The sequence below is a fragment of the Cornus florida genome, unplaced genomic scaffold, assembly GCF_030987335.1.
Source record: "Cornus florida cultivar Cherokee Brave unplaced genomic scaffold, ASM3098733v1 CherokeeBrave_3.0.0_Hap2_Chr06, whole genome shotgun sequence".
Lineage (NCBI taxonomy): Eukaryota > Viridiplantae > Streptophyta > Magnoliopsida > Cornales > Cornaceae > Cornus > Cornus florida.
This window is the reverse complement of record NW_026775576.1, coordinates 91747467-91762343: the sequence shown is the minus strand read 5'-3', so window position 1 is coordinate 91762343 and position 14877 is coordinate 91747467. Positions and strand designations below refer to the sequence as shown.

Below are 14877 nucleotides of genomic sequence, written 5' to 3'. Positions count from 1 at the left end.
CGCATATAATCCTTTCTAAATAATTAAGGATACCATTATCATCAATAATTAAGGATACCATTATTGTACCAGAAAGAACTTGTGGATAACATATAGGACTTGAAAATCCACACATACAATTCTTTTTTAAAATCCCCGCATGTATATAATCCTTTCAAAACATTATACATAAAATAAAAAATAAAAATGAATAATGGCTTATTAATTTGTTTTAATTTCGCCGGCCGGAGCCAGCCCCCACATTGAGCTAGCTCTTGCTGCCTCGGTCACTTAGAGGACTCAGCCTGCAAATTCATATCTTCGAGTAGAGCCTTTATCTCTTCCAGCTCTTTCTTCTCTTTGATTGGTAGCATCAAAATAAGAACAACGTTATGAGCCCTTATATTTATTTATTATTATTATTTTTTTTTAAGTACGTATATTGATGTCACAATATACCATTATTTAAGTTAAGAGTGCGATTCAAAAGCGAAATCTCAAAGGCTTACCTCTGAATTCCTCTGCCGACACACCTATATGCCCCTAAGCCCATGTATTAGGTAATCCATATATTACAAGGCGTATTTTTTTTCTATTTAATCAATTTAAACTTGTCACGTGATTTGTTCGTGCACTTAAAGTTAAAGATGAATTTTTTTGCACTTTACCCTTTACCCTAAAGGTAACCTAATAATTTGTTAAACTTATTAAGTGAATAAATTGCATACAGCCTCTCCTCTTTTAATTTTTGGCACAAAATTTTAGAACAATTTTTTTTTTTACTTAAAACTTTGTGAACTATCTAATTGTTGCAAAGTGATGTTATAATAACCAAATGCCCCTTAATACAAATTTAAGAGAATTTAGGTTTTTCATAAAATGATTTTTAATTTTAGGTTTTCTTTTCTTTATAAATTTTTTAAAAATAAAATTTAAGAAAATGTAAAAATTACACACCATTAAAGTGATGTTATAATGATGAAAATGTCCCTTAATATAAATTTAAAATATATAGGTTTTCTTTAAAATGATTTTCATTTTAAGTTTTCTTTTCCTTTCTTAAAAAGAAAAATAAAAATTATTCCGAGGTATTATCATTTTCTTACACCATTACAAAAAGTTCATAAATAATTTTAACAACACTATCCGAATAAGTTATAAAATTTTTACAAATTATTCCGAGGTACGTGAAGTTATGAACACATTTTTCAGACGGGAAATGCCTGGATGGATTTTGAGTGTGTGTGGGAATAATATTTTGCCTAAACACAAAAAAGAAAAAAATAGTTAGCTACTCTTGCTATCATAAATTTGAAATCCACACGTGCAATTGTCTTAAACATCATAATAGATGAATGAAATTTATTTGAAATCAAAAAATTTTATCTTGAGTAAAAAAGATTAGCTATATATTCTTGGCAACATATATTTGAAATTCACACATACAATTTCCTTCAAGTGGTGGAGTAATATCTATGACTCCAACTTCTTACCTAACTCAAACTCGAACTCTCGCTGTCTCCTTTGCCAAAAGATTAAAGGAACTTTCTATTTATAAGCCTTGAAGGCCCTTGACATAATGGATGAATAAATTTAATTTTAATTTAAAATTAAATAAAAAATTAGCTACTCTTGTCACCATAGATTTGAAATCCACACACATAATCCTTTCAAACATCATAAATAAATAGTTTTGATTCGAAATCAAGAAAACTTAGGCCCTGTTTAGCCATTTTTTTGTTTGGTATTTTGTTTGCTTTGGATAGTGTATTCTAACGAAACATAATTCACACAACATGAAAGTGTGTTTGATAATGTTTATTGTAATTTGAATAGTACGGAAATATTTTCGAAATAAACGCCAAAATCCGAAAGTATCAAATTGTTATTTCTAATTATTTTCGCACTCTAGCAAAACTAGTGATGAACACTAGCTAAAATACAAAAAATCTTAAATGACCTTTTAACTAGTCATTTTATTTTTCAAATTTGTAATATTTTTTTACCAAGCATATTTTTATATTTTGACTTCTAAAAATATTCCACCAAATATAACATTACCAAATATACTTTCGATGATCATTGAAAAACATGAAATAAAAACATGAAATAAAATTATAATTTTTATTTCGGGTTAAAACAAAAACATGAAATAAAAGCGGTTGCCAAATAGGGTCCTAGAGCCTGTTTGGTACACGATTTGTTTTTAGTATTTTTGTTTTTATCGGTACTTTTATCAGTAAACAAATACACTTGTTAAAAAAATATTTTGTTTTGTAACATTTCGTAAATAGAGGCTAAAAATTGAAACACTAATTTGATATTTTTACATGATTCAGCATTGTAGCTAAACAATAGAAAAAAATAATTTATAAATATCTTAAATAAATAATATTTTTAGACTAATTATTATTATAGAGATACTACTTGGGTAAGCAAATATGAGTGTGCATAAAAAAGAGAGAAGACTTTACATAAAAGCATGTGGCGGATACCCATGGCCGTAACAAGATCATCAATAAAGCTCGTTACGTCAAAGGAGGGCAGCCCATGACTTCAGTGAAAAACAGGTCAAACAAAAAGATAAGATTCAGTCCAGTTCAAATAAGCTCAAATGGCCCAGTTAGTCAATTAACTACAAACTATGTAATAGTCCAAGGCCGGAACTTTCAACAAACACAGAGTGCAGAAGGTCCATTAATATTTTTCGCATTTACAATATATTTTTATATTTCATATAAAGAAAACTATTGCTTGGAAAGATATTTCACTGCCCAATGAATGGACTCTTGAGAATGAGAATCACCCAGTCAAAATAAATAATGATATTAGTAATCTTGATAGAGTGCAGGAATTTCTTGACGGAACAGTCAGAATAAGCTTTGATGAACAACGCCTTCTGATTCGCTCACGTCCTTATACCTCTTTTGATAGACCAGATGGTAGTTTATTAGACAAGGAAAGTGAAGCTCCTCTTCTAGATAGGAAAAATCTCGTTTTCATCCCCAGCCAAAAGATACTAAGTTAAAAGGTATTCAAATAGAAGAACAAGTTACTCACCCTTGTTGTGTTACTCCCCAATCTAATAAATCTAGGTCTACACCTACCTCTCCTACACCTTCTGATTTTATTGCAAACCTTAATGCACTGAACCCTCAGTTAAATACTATTAGTAAACCTTTTAAGTATAATCTTTCAAAATTACATGATGACTACCCATCCCCAAGTAACAAAGAAAAGCGAAAATCTTTTCACAAAACCCATACTGAAAAAGAACAAAATTAGATTCTCCATCATTGGCAAACCTTCGTGATGGAACACCAGCTAGAAATCAAAATTTTTGATTATCTAGAAAACTGTCATAACAAAGTCAATGTCCTAACTAAAGTTAATTGGAAAACCTCTGATACAACAACAATCTCCTCAAAGGGGAAGGGCACAATAACATAAAATAAATCTTAAAATAAATTGACTGAAATTAACTGATATTTATGAAAGATAATTACTTAAAATAAATTAACTAAAATTAACTGATATTAATGAAAGATAATTACAACATAATATAATGAAAATAACTTACAAACTGATAGATTACTGGTAGATGGTCGTATACAGCATACTGGAGATGTAATACAACGAAGATAGAAAAATGAATATTACAAATGAAGACTGATAATATGAAAACTGAAACCTTGCCTGAGCAAATATCAAAGGGTTTAACTGGTTGAGGCCTTTGGGGAGGCTGCCGGTTTGCCATCAGATTTCTGAAAGAATTCTCTAGTGAGAAAATCTGGAATGGAATTGTTACTGCCTTTAATATATTCTATATCAAAATCAAATATATTTAATATGGCTTGCCACCGGGCAAAAATTTGTTTAGAAGCAATATTTTCAACATCTTTTTCTAAAACATATTTTGCACTTTGACAATCAACTCGAACTAAAAACTTTTGATTTAAAATATCATCTTGAAATTTACTAATACATAAAACAATAGATAAAATTTCTTTTTTAATAGTACTGTAATTACTTTGTGCTTTTGTCCAAACACCAGAATGGAACCGAACCAATTGTTCAGGTGCATTTGGACTGGTCCGTTGTTTGAGGATGCCACTATAACCAATGTCTGAGGCATTAGTTTCAATGATTTTGAAAGAATCAGTAGTTGGAATGCCAAGACAAGGCAATGACTTAACATATTGCTTGATAGATTTGATTATACTAGTATGAACAGAAGTCCATGGAGGAGGATTACTTTGCAGACGATCAAAGAGTGGTTTACATTGCTTACGAAGATCTTTGTAGAAATCAGCAATGTAATTGAGAGATCCTAAGAACCTTTAAAGTTGTGACTTATCAAGAATTTCATCAGGGAACTTATCGGCAAACTGGATTGATTGGTCAATAGGACGGATTTGGCCTTGATGAATGTGATAACCTAAAAAACGGATTTTGGTTTGGAATAACTTGATTTTTGAAGTAGAGACTACAAGACCATTTTTTTGGATGACAGTAAGAAACGTTTTTAAATGTTTCCAGTGTTCATCAATTGACTTTGAAAAGAGGAGAATGTCATCAAAATAAACAATGAAAAAATGACTATAAGGATTAAAAATATCATTCATGATATTTTGAAATTCACTTGGGGCATTTTTTAATCCAAAGGGCATGACTTTCCACTCATAATGACCAAAGGGAGTGGTGAAAACAATTTTATACCTATCTTTTTTTCTCAAACAAATCTACCAAAATCCTGATTTCATATCAAATTTAGAGAAAATGACTGCCTGACTTAGGCGGCTAATAAGGTCCTTCTTATTGGGAATAGGATACCTGATCCATTCTAAAACCTTGTTAAGGGGCTTGTAGTTTATAACTAGACGAGGAACTCCTTTCTCTATTTCAGAATTTTTCTGAACATAGAAAGCTGGGCATGACCAGGGTGACTTGCTTTTTCTAATGATCTTTTTATGTAAAAGATCATAAATTTCTTTCTTGCATAATTCCATAACTTCAGGACTCATTTGGATTGGTCTTGCCTTAGTGGGAATATGTCTTCTCTTAAAGCCTTTAACGTAAGGTAACCGAACCGAATGTCATTTTCTATGCCAAAAGGCAGTTAGACGATCAGAACAAACTTGGTTTTTAATTTATCGTGCGAAATCTTGAATTTTTTGTTGAAGCACTGGGTCAGCTAACTGATCATCAATGCATTTATAATTAACTTCTTCTTTTAAAAATTCTAACTGTTAAGTTTTACTTTAAAGTAGGTTTACGGATTTGGAAACAGAGGAATCAATTACTGATTTTAATTCTTTCCTAGAGGGGGGCTTAGGAATTTAAACTGGACTTCTTGTCCAAAAGAATGAGTGACTAATCCTTCATTATTAGTAGTGAATGGATAAAAGAAGTAGATAAATGGAACTCCTAGGATTAACTTATCAGTCATATTTTTTACCAAAACAAAGGATGTCTTGAAACATACATTGTTTTGACAAATATGAGCTTTAGATAACTTGTATTTTATATCAATTTTACTTCCATTAGCTGAGCTTAGCCTTTATGAGGTTTTCTCATAGTATTTGATTGGTATGAGACCTTCCTGAATGCAATTAAGATCAGCTTCCGTATCAATCAAAGCAATGACTTCAAGTTTGAAATCTTTGTTGATGATAAGGGTAACTTTAGCATACCATTTTTGGAATGATATGTGATTTAAAGTTTGGAGTTTTTAAGAGGGTTCTGAATGGATTGAATGTTCAGAGCCTTCTTCATCAGATGATTCTTTTCCTTTGAAGGAAAACGCAGGGTTTGTGTTTAACTCCTTGATATTGTTTTTTATGACTTGGTTTTCTAACTTGAGATTTTTAATTTCGGTTTTAATTATGTTAATTTCTGCCTGAAGGTCCTGAATGGTGACTTCTTTAGGCTGGTTATTAAACCTTTCTAATGTTTTATATAGGCTAAAATTGGGTTTACTAACCGTTGGGGGTTTAGTTTCTGAGTTACCCAATAATACCTTAAGTTTTTTAAGATATAAGGTTTTTAACTCATGGTTATCTACTTTGCTGATTAAATCAATAAGTAGATGTTCTTGTTCATTAGTTTTTGTGAGAACAGCAAGTGACTTATTGGGATTGCAGCAACTATCTTTACATCCTAATGTAATGTTGGGAGAACTAGGAGAATTGTCAGATGACTGGGATGAAGAACTGACTTCTGGGTCACTACTACTATCATCAGTGTCTCTTAACTGGAGTATTTGATAGATAGAGTCTTTAATTTCATCATAAATGTGCAACTGATTGATCTTCTTTTTAGCATAACAGTCTTTTGTAAAGTGTCCTAATCGACCACATTTGTAACATTTAATTTTACTAACATCTTTGGTATTTTTGTTATCTTTTTGTCTAGAAGTGTTTTACGGAATTTCTTTTTAGGTCTAGACTTTTCTTTAGAATAGTATTCATTTTTAGGGAATACTGATTTTCTATTCTTGTAATTCCTACGATAACCTTTGTGACTGTTGTAGGTTTTCTTGTAGGGCTTGGAGTTTTGTCTTGAGGGAGCTATAGGAGGAAAACCGTACTGTTCACAGATGGTTCCCATTTCATATTTAGCTCGTTTCCTTTCATCTTGTAAATGGTTACTGATTTTCATGTCAATACACATCTTTAATCCTTCTTTTTGGATTAAGCTAATGAAATTGCTATAAGTAAGGTTATCATAATCAATGTTACCTGTGGCTTTACTAAGAGTATGTCTAATTTTGTGGGTAAAGAGATTGGGTAGGCCATTAATGAATTTTTTTTCCAAAATAGTTTATTACTATCATCTCTAAGCATGACTCTGGAAAGGAATACATCTTTGTACCATCTAAAATCACTCATGGTTGGACAAGTAAGGTTGGTAAACTAGTCATGTATTCTGGAAGTGATGTTACTTGGAGTACCTATGAAGTGTTCAACTATGGTATAGACTAGTGTGTTAACTCCATCAGGAATACCACGTCCTATGGTTTCATCAAAGATGGGAAGGCCATTGTTGTCTTTTTGGACAACATTTTTTTATCTTGTCACGAGAATCTTCAGTGAGATGTTTTTCCCACCATGATTTTAATATTCCTGAAAATCCCGAAGTAAGTAAATCAACAATTTTCGGTTGACTAAGGTTATGTGAAGTAACATAATTGTTAGCTACCATGGATATATGATTGAGTTTATTGAGAATTTCCTGTTCAGATAAACCATCTATATTCCATTTATAAAGTTTATCGGAAGAAACAGAGAATTGATTTTGGATATTTCGTTCTTCATATTGGAGATCAGGAGGCGTCGGTTTTGGGTATCAATTTTTGGTAAGACTAGTGGAGTTGACGCGTTTATTAGTTAGACGATTGAGTTCTAGGTTGGAGAAAGCATTCTCAATATTCTGGATGTCAGAGGGGTAACTAGAATTATTAGAGGAGAAACTATCAGAATTGTCAGTATTATTAATTACAGTGATAATTTTTTCGTCTTTGACTTGGGATTTACCTTTTTCAAGGGTTTTGAGGATGGTTTCAATTTGGAGGATAACAGAAGGATCTGGCAAGGCTGCTAGGAGACCTTTTCTATGTGTAGGCATAGAAATAATGGGTGTTCCATGTAAGAAGTAGTAGGAGTTTTTACTGAAAGATTGGGAGGTTGGGTTAATGAAAGCTCAATTTTGTCTAATTGGGTACCAAGAGTGTGTAAATACTGGTTAGTGAAGTTATTTTGTTCAATTATTTTTCTTGTATCAGCATCAGCTGTGGTACTGACTTTTAAAGGAGAGGCAATGATTTCAGCTTCCATGTGATCAAGTATTTTTTTTGATCAAATATATATTTTTATTTTTATTATTATTATTATTATTATTTTTAACATTACCAAATATATTTTCGATTACTATTAAAAATATTATATAATAGAACAATTATTTTGTGCATATCAAACACAACCTTAATGTTTAATAAAATTTAAAAATTTCACATATAATTCTTTTAAACAAACATGATAGACAGAATGAATTTAATTTAAACTGAGAAAATTTGTGTTGAATGAAAAATTAACATTCTTGTCATAATAAATTAAAAATCTACTCGCACAATTCTTATCAGGAATTTAATTTGAAATGAAAAAATTTGTGATGAATGAAAGATTAACATTCTTGTCATAATAAATTAAAGGGTTAATTATAATGACACCCCCCTGAGGTTTGCCATAATGACAGGCATACATGTTAAGCATTTTTTTAACAATGACACCCCCTGTCAAAAAATGGATCCAAACAATCCCTTAAAAGATGTGAAATGTCAATATTACCCTTAAATATTTTATTATAAAATATTAAAATTCTTAAATGACACTTCTACCTATCAGTAAACCTCACCAATCTCTTTCCTCGATCTCTCGCCTTCTTTCATCAGAATCCCCTCCCCCCTCTCTCTCTCTCTCTATATATATATATATATATATATATGTATGTATGTATGTATGTATATCTTGAACCCTGACAACACACCACCACCGACCACCAACCCCAACTTCACTTCCATCCCCACCGTCCTCCACTTACACCAAAAGGTATTTTTATAATACAAAAATAGGAAAAATAATAATAATACTACAAAAATAAAATAAAAAAGCATTCACACAAGAGGGAGTGGAGAGATGGTGAATTTGGGGGTTTCGACGAAGAGCGAGTGGAGGATGGCGGATATGGACACCTTTGTCAGTACCGATTGCCGACGAGTTGTCGGAGTTCCTCACTTTTGTCCTCGACCTGCTTCATGGTGCTGGCTCCACATTGCGGATCTCAAAGATCGGCAGGAAGAATGATTCGGCTTGTCTGTCTAGGGGTGATGTCCCCCTTCGCCGCCGCCGACGGTGGCTCCATCAGTAGTGGATGGTGATGAAGGTGGGTGGTGGTTTACTGGATTACTTCTTAGGCACATGAGGAACTGGCCTAACATATTTTTAATCGAAATCTCAATCAATATCATTTCCGGCGAGCTTCAGAACATCAGTACACAACATCATCCATCTTCTAACCAAGACTCATCATCTTGGCCTAATTGCCTAAAAGCTTCAACAGACTAAATCGATACCATAAATATCCGGCGTGCGTCAATCCGGTGAAGAGCTATAGTGAACTTCTGATCATCACCGTTTAAACCAGTGAAGTTCCGGTGAGTTTCAGGTACAACAAATTTCAGGGTGAAACAAGAACAACCACGGCCAAATCCTAAAAACCCACCACCAAACTCACGGCTTCTCCCTCAAACCCACCACTAAATCCTAGCCCTCTTTATCCTTAAATCGCTCACCACCACAATTGCCACCATCACCACAAAGAAGTATATAGGTTTTGGCGGCGGCGGCGGTGGCAACATCAATGAGTGATTAAAGTATATATATAAACGAACGGCTTTGGAGAGAAAGAAGGAAAATAGTTTGTTTTATTTATTTATTATTATTATTAATTTTATTAATAAAGGTTAGAAAGGTAATTTCAGTACTCAATTTGGTCAATTTATAAGTCAAAGGGTAAATTTGTCAATTCAGATGTGGCAGGCCATCATTGGGGTGTCTTTATTACCTTTATCAAATTTTAAGGGAAGGTGTTGTTTGAAAACAACTCAACTTGTATATATCTGTTATTATAGTAAACTTTGGAGAGTTTCATTATAATTAACCCTAAATTAAAAATCTACCTGCACAATCCTTTCAGTCATATCTACGTCAAATTTTAAATTTGTAATTACTATTAAATTTAAATTTATAATTTATAATTTTATATATTTTAAAATAATTTGAAATCTTTCTCAAACTTATTTCCTGAAAGTGATCCTCGCCACGTCAGCAGTTAAGATGACGTGGCGAAACATGGTAACAGCACATTTTTTAGTACGCGAGACGATCTTTACACGTAAATTTATATTTTCCCGAGAAAATGAGAACCGCGTGACGAGCCCACGTATCGACTACAAGTCCATTTCATTACCCTTGTTGTTTTTACCTTCACTTCACCCCCAAGTTTCTCTCTCTCTCTCCTCCGAGTGTTGTGCAATCTGTTTCTCTGTTCATCTCTTATCCAAGTCTGTTCTTCAATTGATCGTTCTCTGGTTTACTCAAACTAGATTCAATGTCGGTTAGTATTGGAAATTTCTTCATCCCTCTATCTCTATTAGATTAAAATTTGGATCATTTGCTAATTTTGAATGTTTTATCTGTTTTTAATTAGGTTAGATTCGTTACTATTATTTGACAATTGCGTTTTTTTATGCACAAGTAAATTCTTGTGTTCTACAACTCTACATGATCATACTACTGCTGTATGCAGTCTCTTAGATCTGATTGGTTGCCGCATTTTTTATACTAATTTTAGTTCCTTTGTGAATTTTGTTTCTAAGGAAGTAATTTACTCATCTTAGTATTTTATGTATGTTGTCTTTGAAATTTTTAAGTAATTTGTGTTATATGGTCAGTCTGCTTAATGAAAGTTTCCTATCTGGGTGTGAATTAATCGATACGTGAAAGATCAAATCATGCATATTGAAAACCCGAATATGTTTAAAAGTAAAACAAGCTTCGATTGATCTCTGGGTCAATTGAACTGTTACTGTTCTAATTCAATTAGGATTTCAGATTCTAAAACAGTTTAATACACTTCAAAACATGAAAATAAAGATTCTTACTTATCAAAAAAAAAACGTGAAAGTAAAGATGAAATTATGCATATTGAAAGCCCTAATATGGTTAATCATATGGATGCATATTGAGAGTTGAGTTTTTTCTTTTTGTCCTTGTTGAAATTTTGAATTCATCTTTTTGGTTGGACAGAGGTAATTCAACTAACTTTTAAAATAATAAATAAAAGCTAAAGTGAAACTAATATATTAAAGATTACAGACTCCGTTTTGTACGAAATAGCCAACCTAGGTTCTATAGGCCTTAACACTCTTAACCCTATATAACTTCTATGTACAACAAGTTGCCCTTATGCTACAAAATGGAATTGTCTGTGTATTTTTGTCCTCAACCTTCCACTTCCCAATCACCAAAAAGAAGAGGGGGTTGGATGACTCAAACTATGAATTTATATTCGTTAGTTGGAGTCATTTTGGAATCCTTAATGTTAACATTAAAGGGCTATGCTGCAAGGATGAATTAATGCATCCTCTTTTCTTTTTTTCTTTTTTTTTTCCTTTTTTTTTTTTCTTTCACATCTATATCCTCTGCTGAAAAATGAAGACTAAGACAGGAGTTTCATAGAGGGAAAAAAAAAAAAAAAAAGCCCTTTATACCCCGGGGGAAAAAAAATTCCCTCTATGGGAATTGAACAGATGACTTTCGCATATTTCTTAGGGCCTTTAAAGATCATGACTCTGCCCCTTAATTAAAATGGTGCATTTGACTTCAGGTAATGTATTTCTTGAGGGTTGAAGGATTTTTTTCCCACTCACTTATAAGTTGTTGCTTTACCACATCTACATATTATGCTTATATTTGTGTATGCTAGTTGATCTGATTTGATAGTATGGACATTTTGGATTACGTGTGGAAGATACTCAATGTGATCTCATCCTCTCTTTCTCTCTCTTTCTCTTGTATGTTTTCTGTCATCGCAGATAAGAACGGTGAAAGTCAGCAATGTCTCCTTAGGTGCTTCTGAGAAAGATATAAAGGAGTTCTTCTCTTTTTCTGGTGATATTGAATATGTTGAAATGCATAGGTCAGTTAGTTTTAGTAATGTCAGGTTTTTTCTTCTCTGCCTTTTTTATTGATGATGATCTTCCATTTGGTTGCCTCGCCTAGAATAACAAAACAACTCATAAACTGGAATTATACTTGTATCTTATTTTCCAGTGAGAATGAGAGGTCTCAAATTGCATACATTACTTTCAAGGATTCTCAGGGGGCAGAAACTGCGGTTCTTCTTTCGGTATATCTACTTCTTAAGACCTATGGAATTAATTATTTTATTTGTTTTAGAATGTTTGTTGTTGACTTAACATTAAATCATTTGATGTGACCCTGCACTTCTATACTATAAAGTTATGTACTTTGTTTCCTTGTTGACATGACCGAACCTTGTCACTAACTTATCAGTTTCCCATATGTCTTTTTGGTCGACATTTTGTGATGCAGGCAGAATTTCAAATAACTGATGCCGCCTTACCAAGAGTATACGATCAAATCATCTTCACAACAATATTAAAATGAAATAAAAGACTAATGTTAGAGAAAGTAGAATTGCAAAGCAAAGCAAACTTTTTTTGCTGTAAAAAAAAATAAAAAAATCTCTTCAACTAAAACTGTAAACCCTAGCAATTACAAGGCTTTATATAGAGTTTCTTTCTCCCCAAACCTAGCCTTATATTAGAAAACTACCAAATATAAAATAAAATCAAAATAGGAAAGCCGTTGAAAATCAGAAAACTACTCAAAAAGGAAAGCTGATGAAAATCAGAAAACTACTTAAAATTAGGAAACTTTCAAAATATGGAAAGTTTATGAAAAACACAAATTCCACTTGGAGAAATTTGAAATTCTGCCTGCATCATTTTGTCTTTGATCGGTTTCGTTATATTAGAGAATAATTTCAAAACCTGTGTCTATATTTTGGTTAGCCACTGAACTGCCATCTTAAGGTTTTTGAAAGAGTAGCTGCTGTGAGGATCACAGGATAAGAACTCTTGTTCCAAAATGTAGTTTTCATGAACATAGTTTAAAATCAAATTTAGTTTTTTGAGAACCTTGTGTACTTCATATGAGGTGGTGGTTTAAATTTTCTTTTGAATTTGAACCAATTAGTTTTTGTGCAACTGATGTTCTAGTCAAGATCATGGAACAGATCTGACATGATTCCACATCTCAATTAGATTTTACATAGCTATTTTTAATTGATTTATTACCTTAAGTTAGATTCTTGCAGATTTTATGCATGTATTAGCTGAGTATATTTTGGATCATGTGCATTATATGGAATGTTGCATTTCTTACACTACTTATCAAGATTTTAGTAGCAATTCTTTTCTTCAATTAAATTGTGCATTAGGGGATACACATGATTTTTTATCGATAGGAACATATTAAGTAGCCATATTTATGGAAAAATGGAGATAGGAAATGATTTTTTTTTAATTTTTAATTTATTTTTTTAACATTTGAAATACATCCATTAACTTACTTCCTGAGCTTTCTACTTGTAAAACAAGTAGGATTACCATCATGAAGATTACACAATCCAATATTATGCCATGTTAACTTTTCTGTCCTTCATTTTTCCTAGTTTCACTTTTTGTATGATCAATATTATCAACTGTGATGCCTTCTAGGGTTTCATATGCAAGTCCATAATTGTGAAGGAATTGTATATTTTCTTATTATCTTACCCGTAGTTTTGTGTAGCTTTATACTTCTATTCTCTATTTCAACTTCTTGTGTATAATAATTACTTTTTTGCTTTTCCAGGGATCAACAATTGTTGATCAGTCTGTTAACATTGCTCTTGCTCCAGACTATGAGCTGCCACCTGCTGTTTCAGCCCCTGCTGTATGATCTTCTCTTAATGCATTTCTTTCTTAATGATTGTTCTAATGTGACTTAATTGTTCCAACTTCTGTAGGCCACAGAGAACAAAGATACAGGTGGTGCTGGATCTGCTGTTCAAAAGGCTGAGGATGTCGTAAGCGGCATGTTGGCCAAGGGTTTCATCTTGGGCAAAGATGCAATTAACAAAGCGAAGGCTTTAGATGAGAAGCACCAGATCACTTCCACCGCCACGGCTAAAGTTACTTCTTTGGATCAAAAAATAGGTCTTACCGAAAAAATCAGCGTTGGCACTACCATTGTGAATGAGAAAGTGAAAGAAGTGGACCAAAAGTTCCAGGTTTCTGAAAAGACCAAGTCAGCTTTTTCAGCTGCTGAGCAGACGGTTAGTAATGCTGGATCAGCCATTATGAAGAACCGCTATGTACTGACTGGGACATCGTGGGTTACTGGTGCTTTTAATAGGGTTGCCAAGGCTGCAGGGGATGTGGGGCAAAAGACAAAGGAAAAAGTGGTCGAGGAAGAACAAGGAAGAAACATAGCTGCAGGTTATTCCCAGGTACATGACACTGAACACCCCAATTGAGCAGCCTTTCAATCCTATGCCTGCAGTGGGCTTGATACTTCAATTTGTTAAATCTGGTGTAGATTAATACTTTTCTTTTGGTTTGGCAGTATAAATATAGGTTATCAAATATTGTTGGGTATGTAAGCTTTATGTGAAAGCATTTTGTTTGTTTGGACAGCAGTAATAAATTCTGCATTCTTGAGGTTTTTTATATGTGCATCTCATAACTAAATTTGCAACGAAATTTCTGTTAGATCTACGGGGTATATTTTGGCTTTTACCATCCGCACAGCATGTGAGTTTTGAATTAGTTACAGGTTTTTACAAGAATTCGTTGGGATTGGAAACAATGACGGAGAAAGTGGATAGGATAATCAAGGTGATGATGTTAACAATGGTTGAATTCGCATTGAATGTGAGACTGAATTCGACATGGTTCCAATGAAATCTCTCTTTCTATGTTTGTGTGTGTGTTTGTGTGTGTGTGTGTGTGTGTGTGTTTGTGTGTTTGTGTGTGTGTGTGTGTGTGTTTGTGTGTTTGTGTGTGTGTGTGTGAGAGAGAGAGAGAGAAAATGGGAGCTACTTGTTAATTTTTCACTCTCTTGTCGGTTATGATGGTAGAGATTAGAGAGGGAGGAAGATGTTGGATTCTTCAGTTGAGTGGTGGTGTTGTTTTCAAGGTATCTAGATGTTGATAACATGATGGAGGTGGGGAGAGATGAGGAACAGCGACTTTGTATGAGTGCGTGTGTT

The 14877-nt window shown here is 32.9% G+C and overlaps 1 protein-coding gene across 1 annotated transcript; it reads left to right on the top strand.

Moving 5' to 3' along the window:
• The first annotated feature begins 9999 nt into the window (after nt 1–9999).
• Nucleotides 10000–14390, top strand: LOC132312876 (binding partner of ACD11 1-like). The gene is made up of 5 exons (XM_059811427.1): nt 10000–10152; nt 11633–11736; nt 11871–11946; nt 13479–13559; nt 13633–14390. The coding sequence occupies exons 1-5, from the start codon at nt 10147–10149 to the stop codon at nt 14140–14142; spliced, it is 777 nt and encodes a 258-aa protein (XP_059667410.1). The 5' UTR covers nt 10000–10146; the 3' UTR covers nt 14143–14390.
• The last annotated feature ends 487 nt before the right edge of the window (nt 14391–14877 follow it).

Bases quoted from the DNA above. Each gene is read 5' to 3' on its own strand.
- LOC132312876 (XM_059811427.1), top strand. The intron at 11,947-13,478 runs GTATATCTACTT...TTGCTTTTCCAG, and splicing joins AAACTGCGGTTCTTCTTTCG to GGATCAACAATTGTTGATCA. The intron at 13,560-13,632 runs GTATGATCTTCT...CAACTTCTGTAG, and splicing joins CTGCTGTTTCAGCCCCTGCT to GCCACAGAGAACAAAGATAC.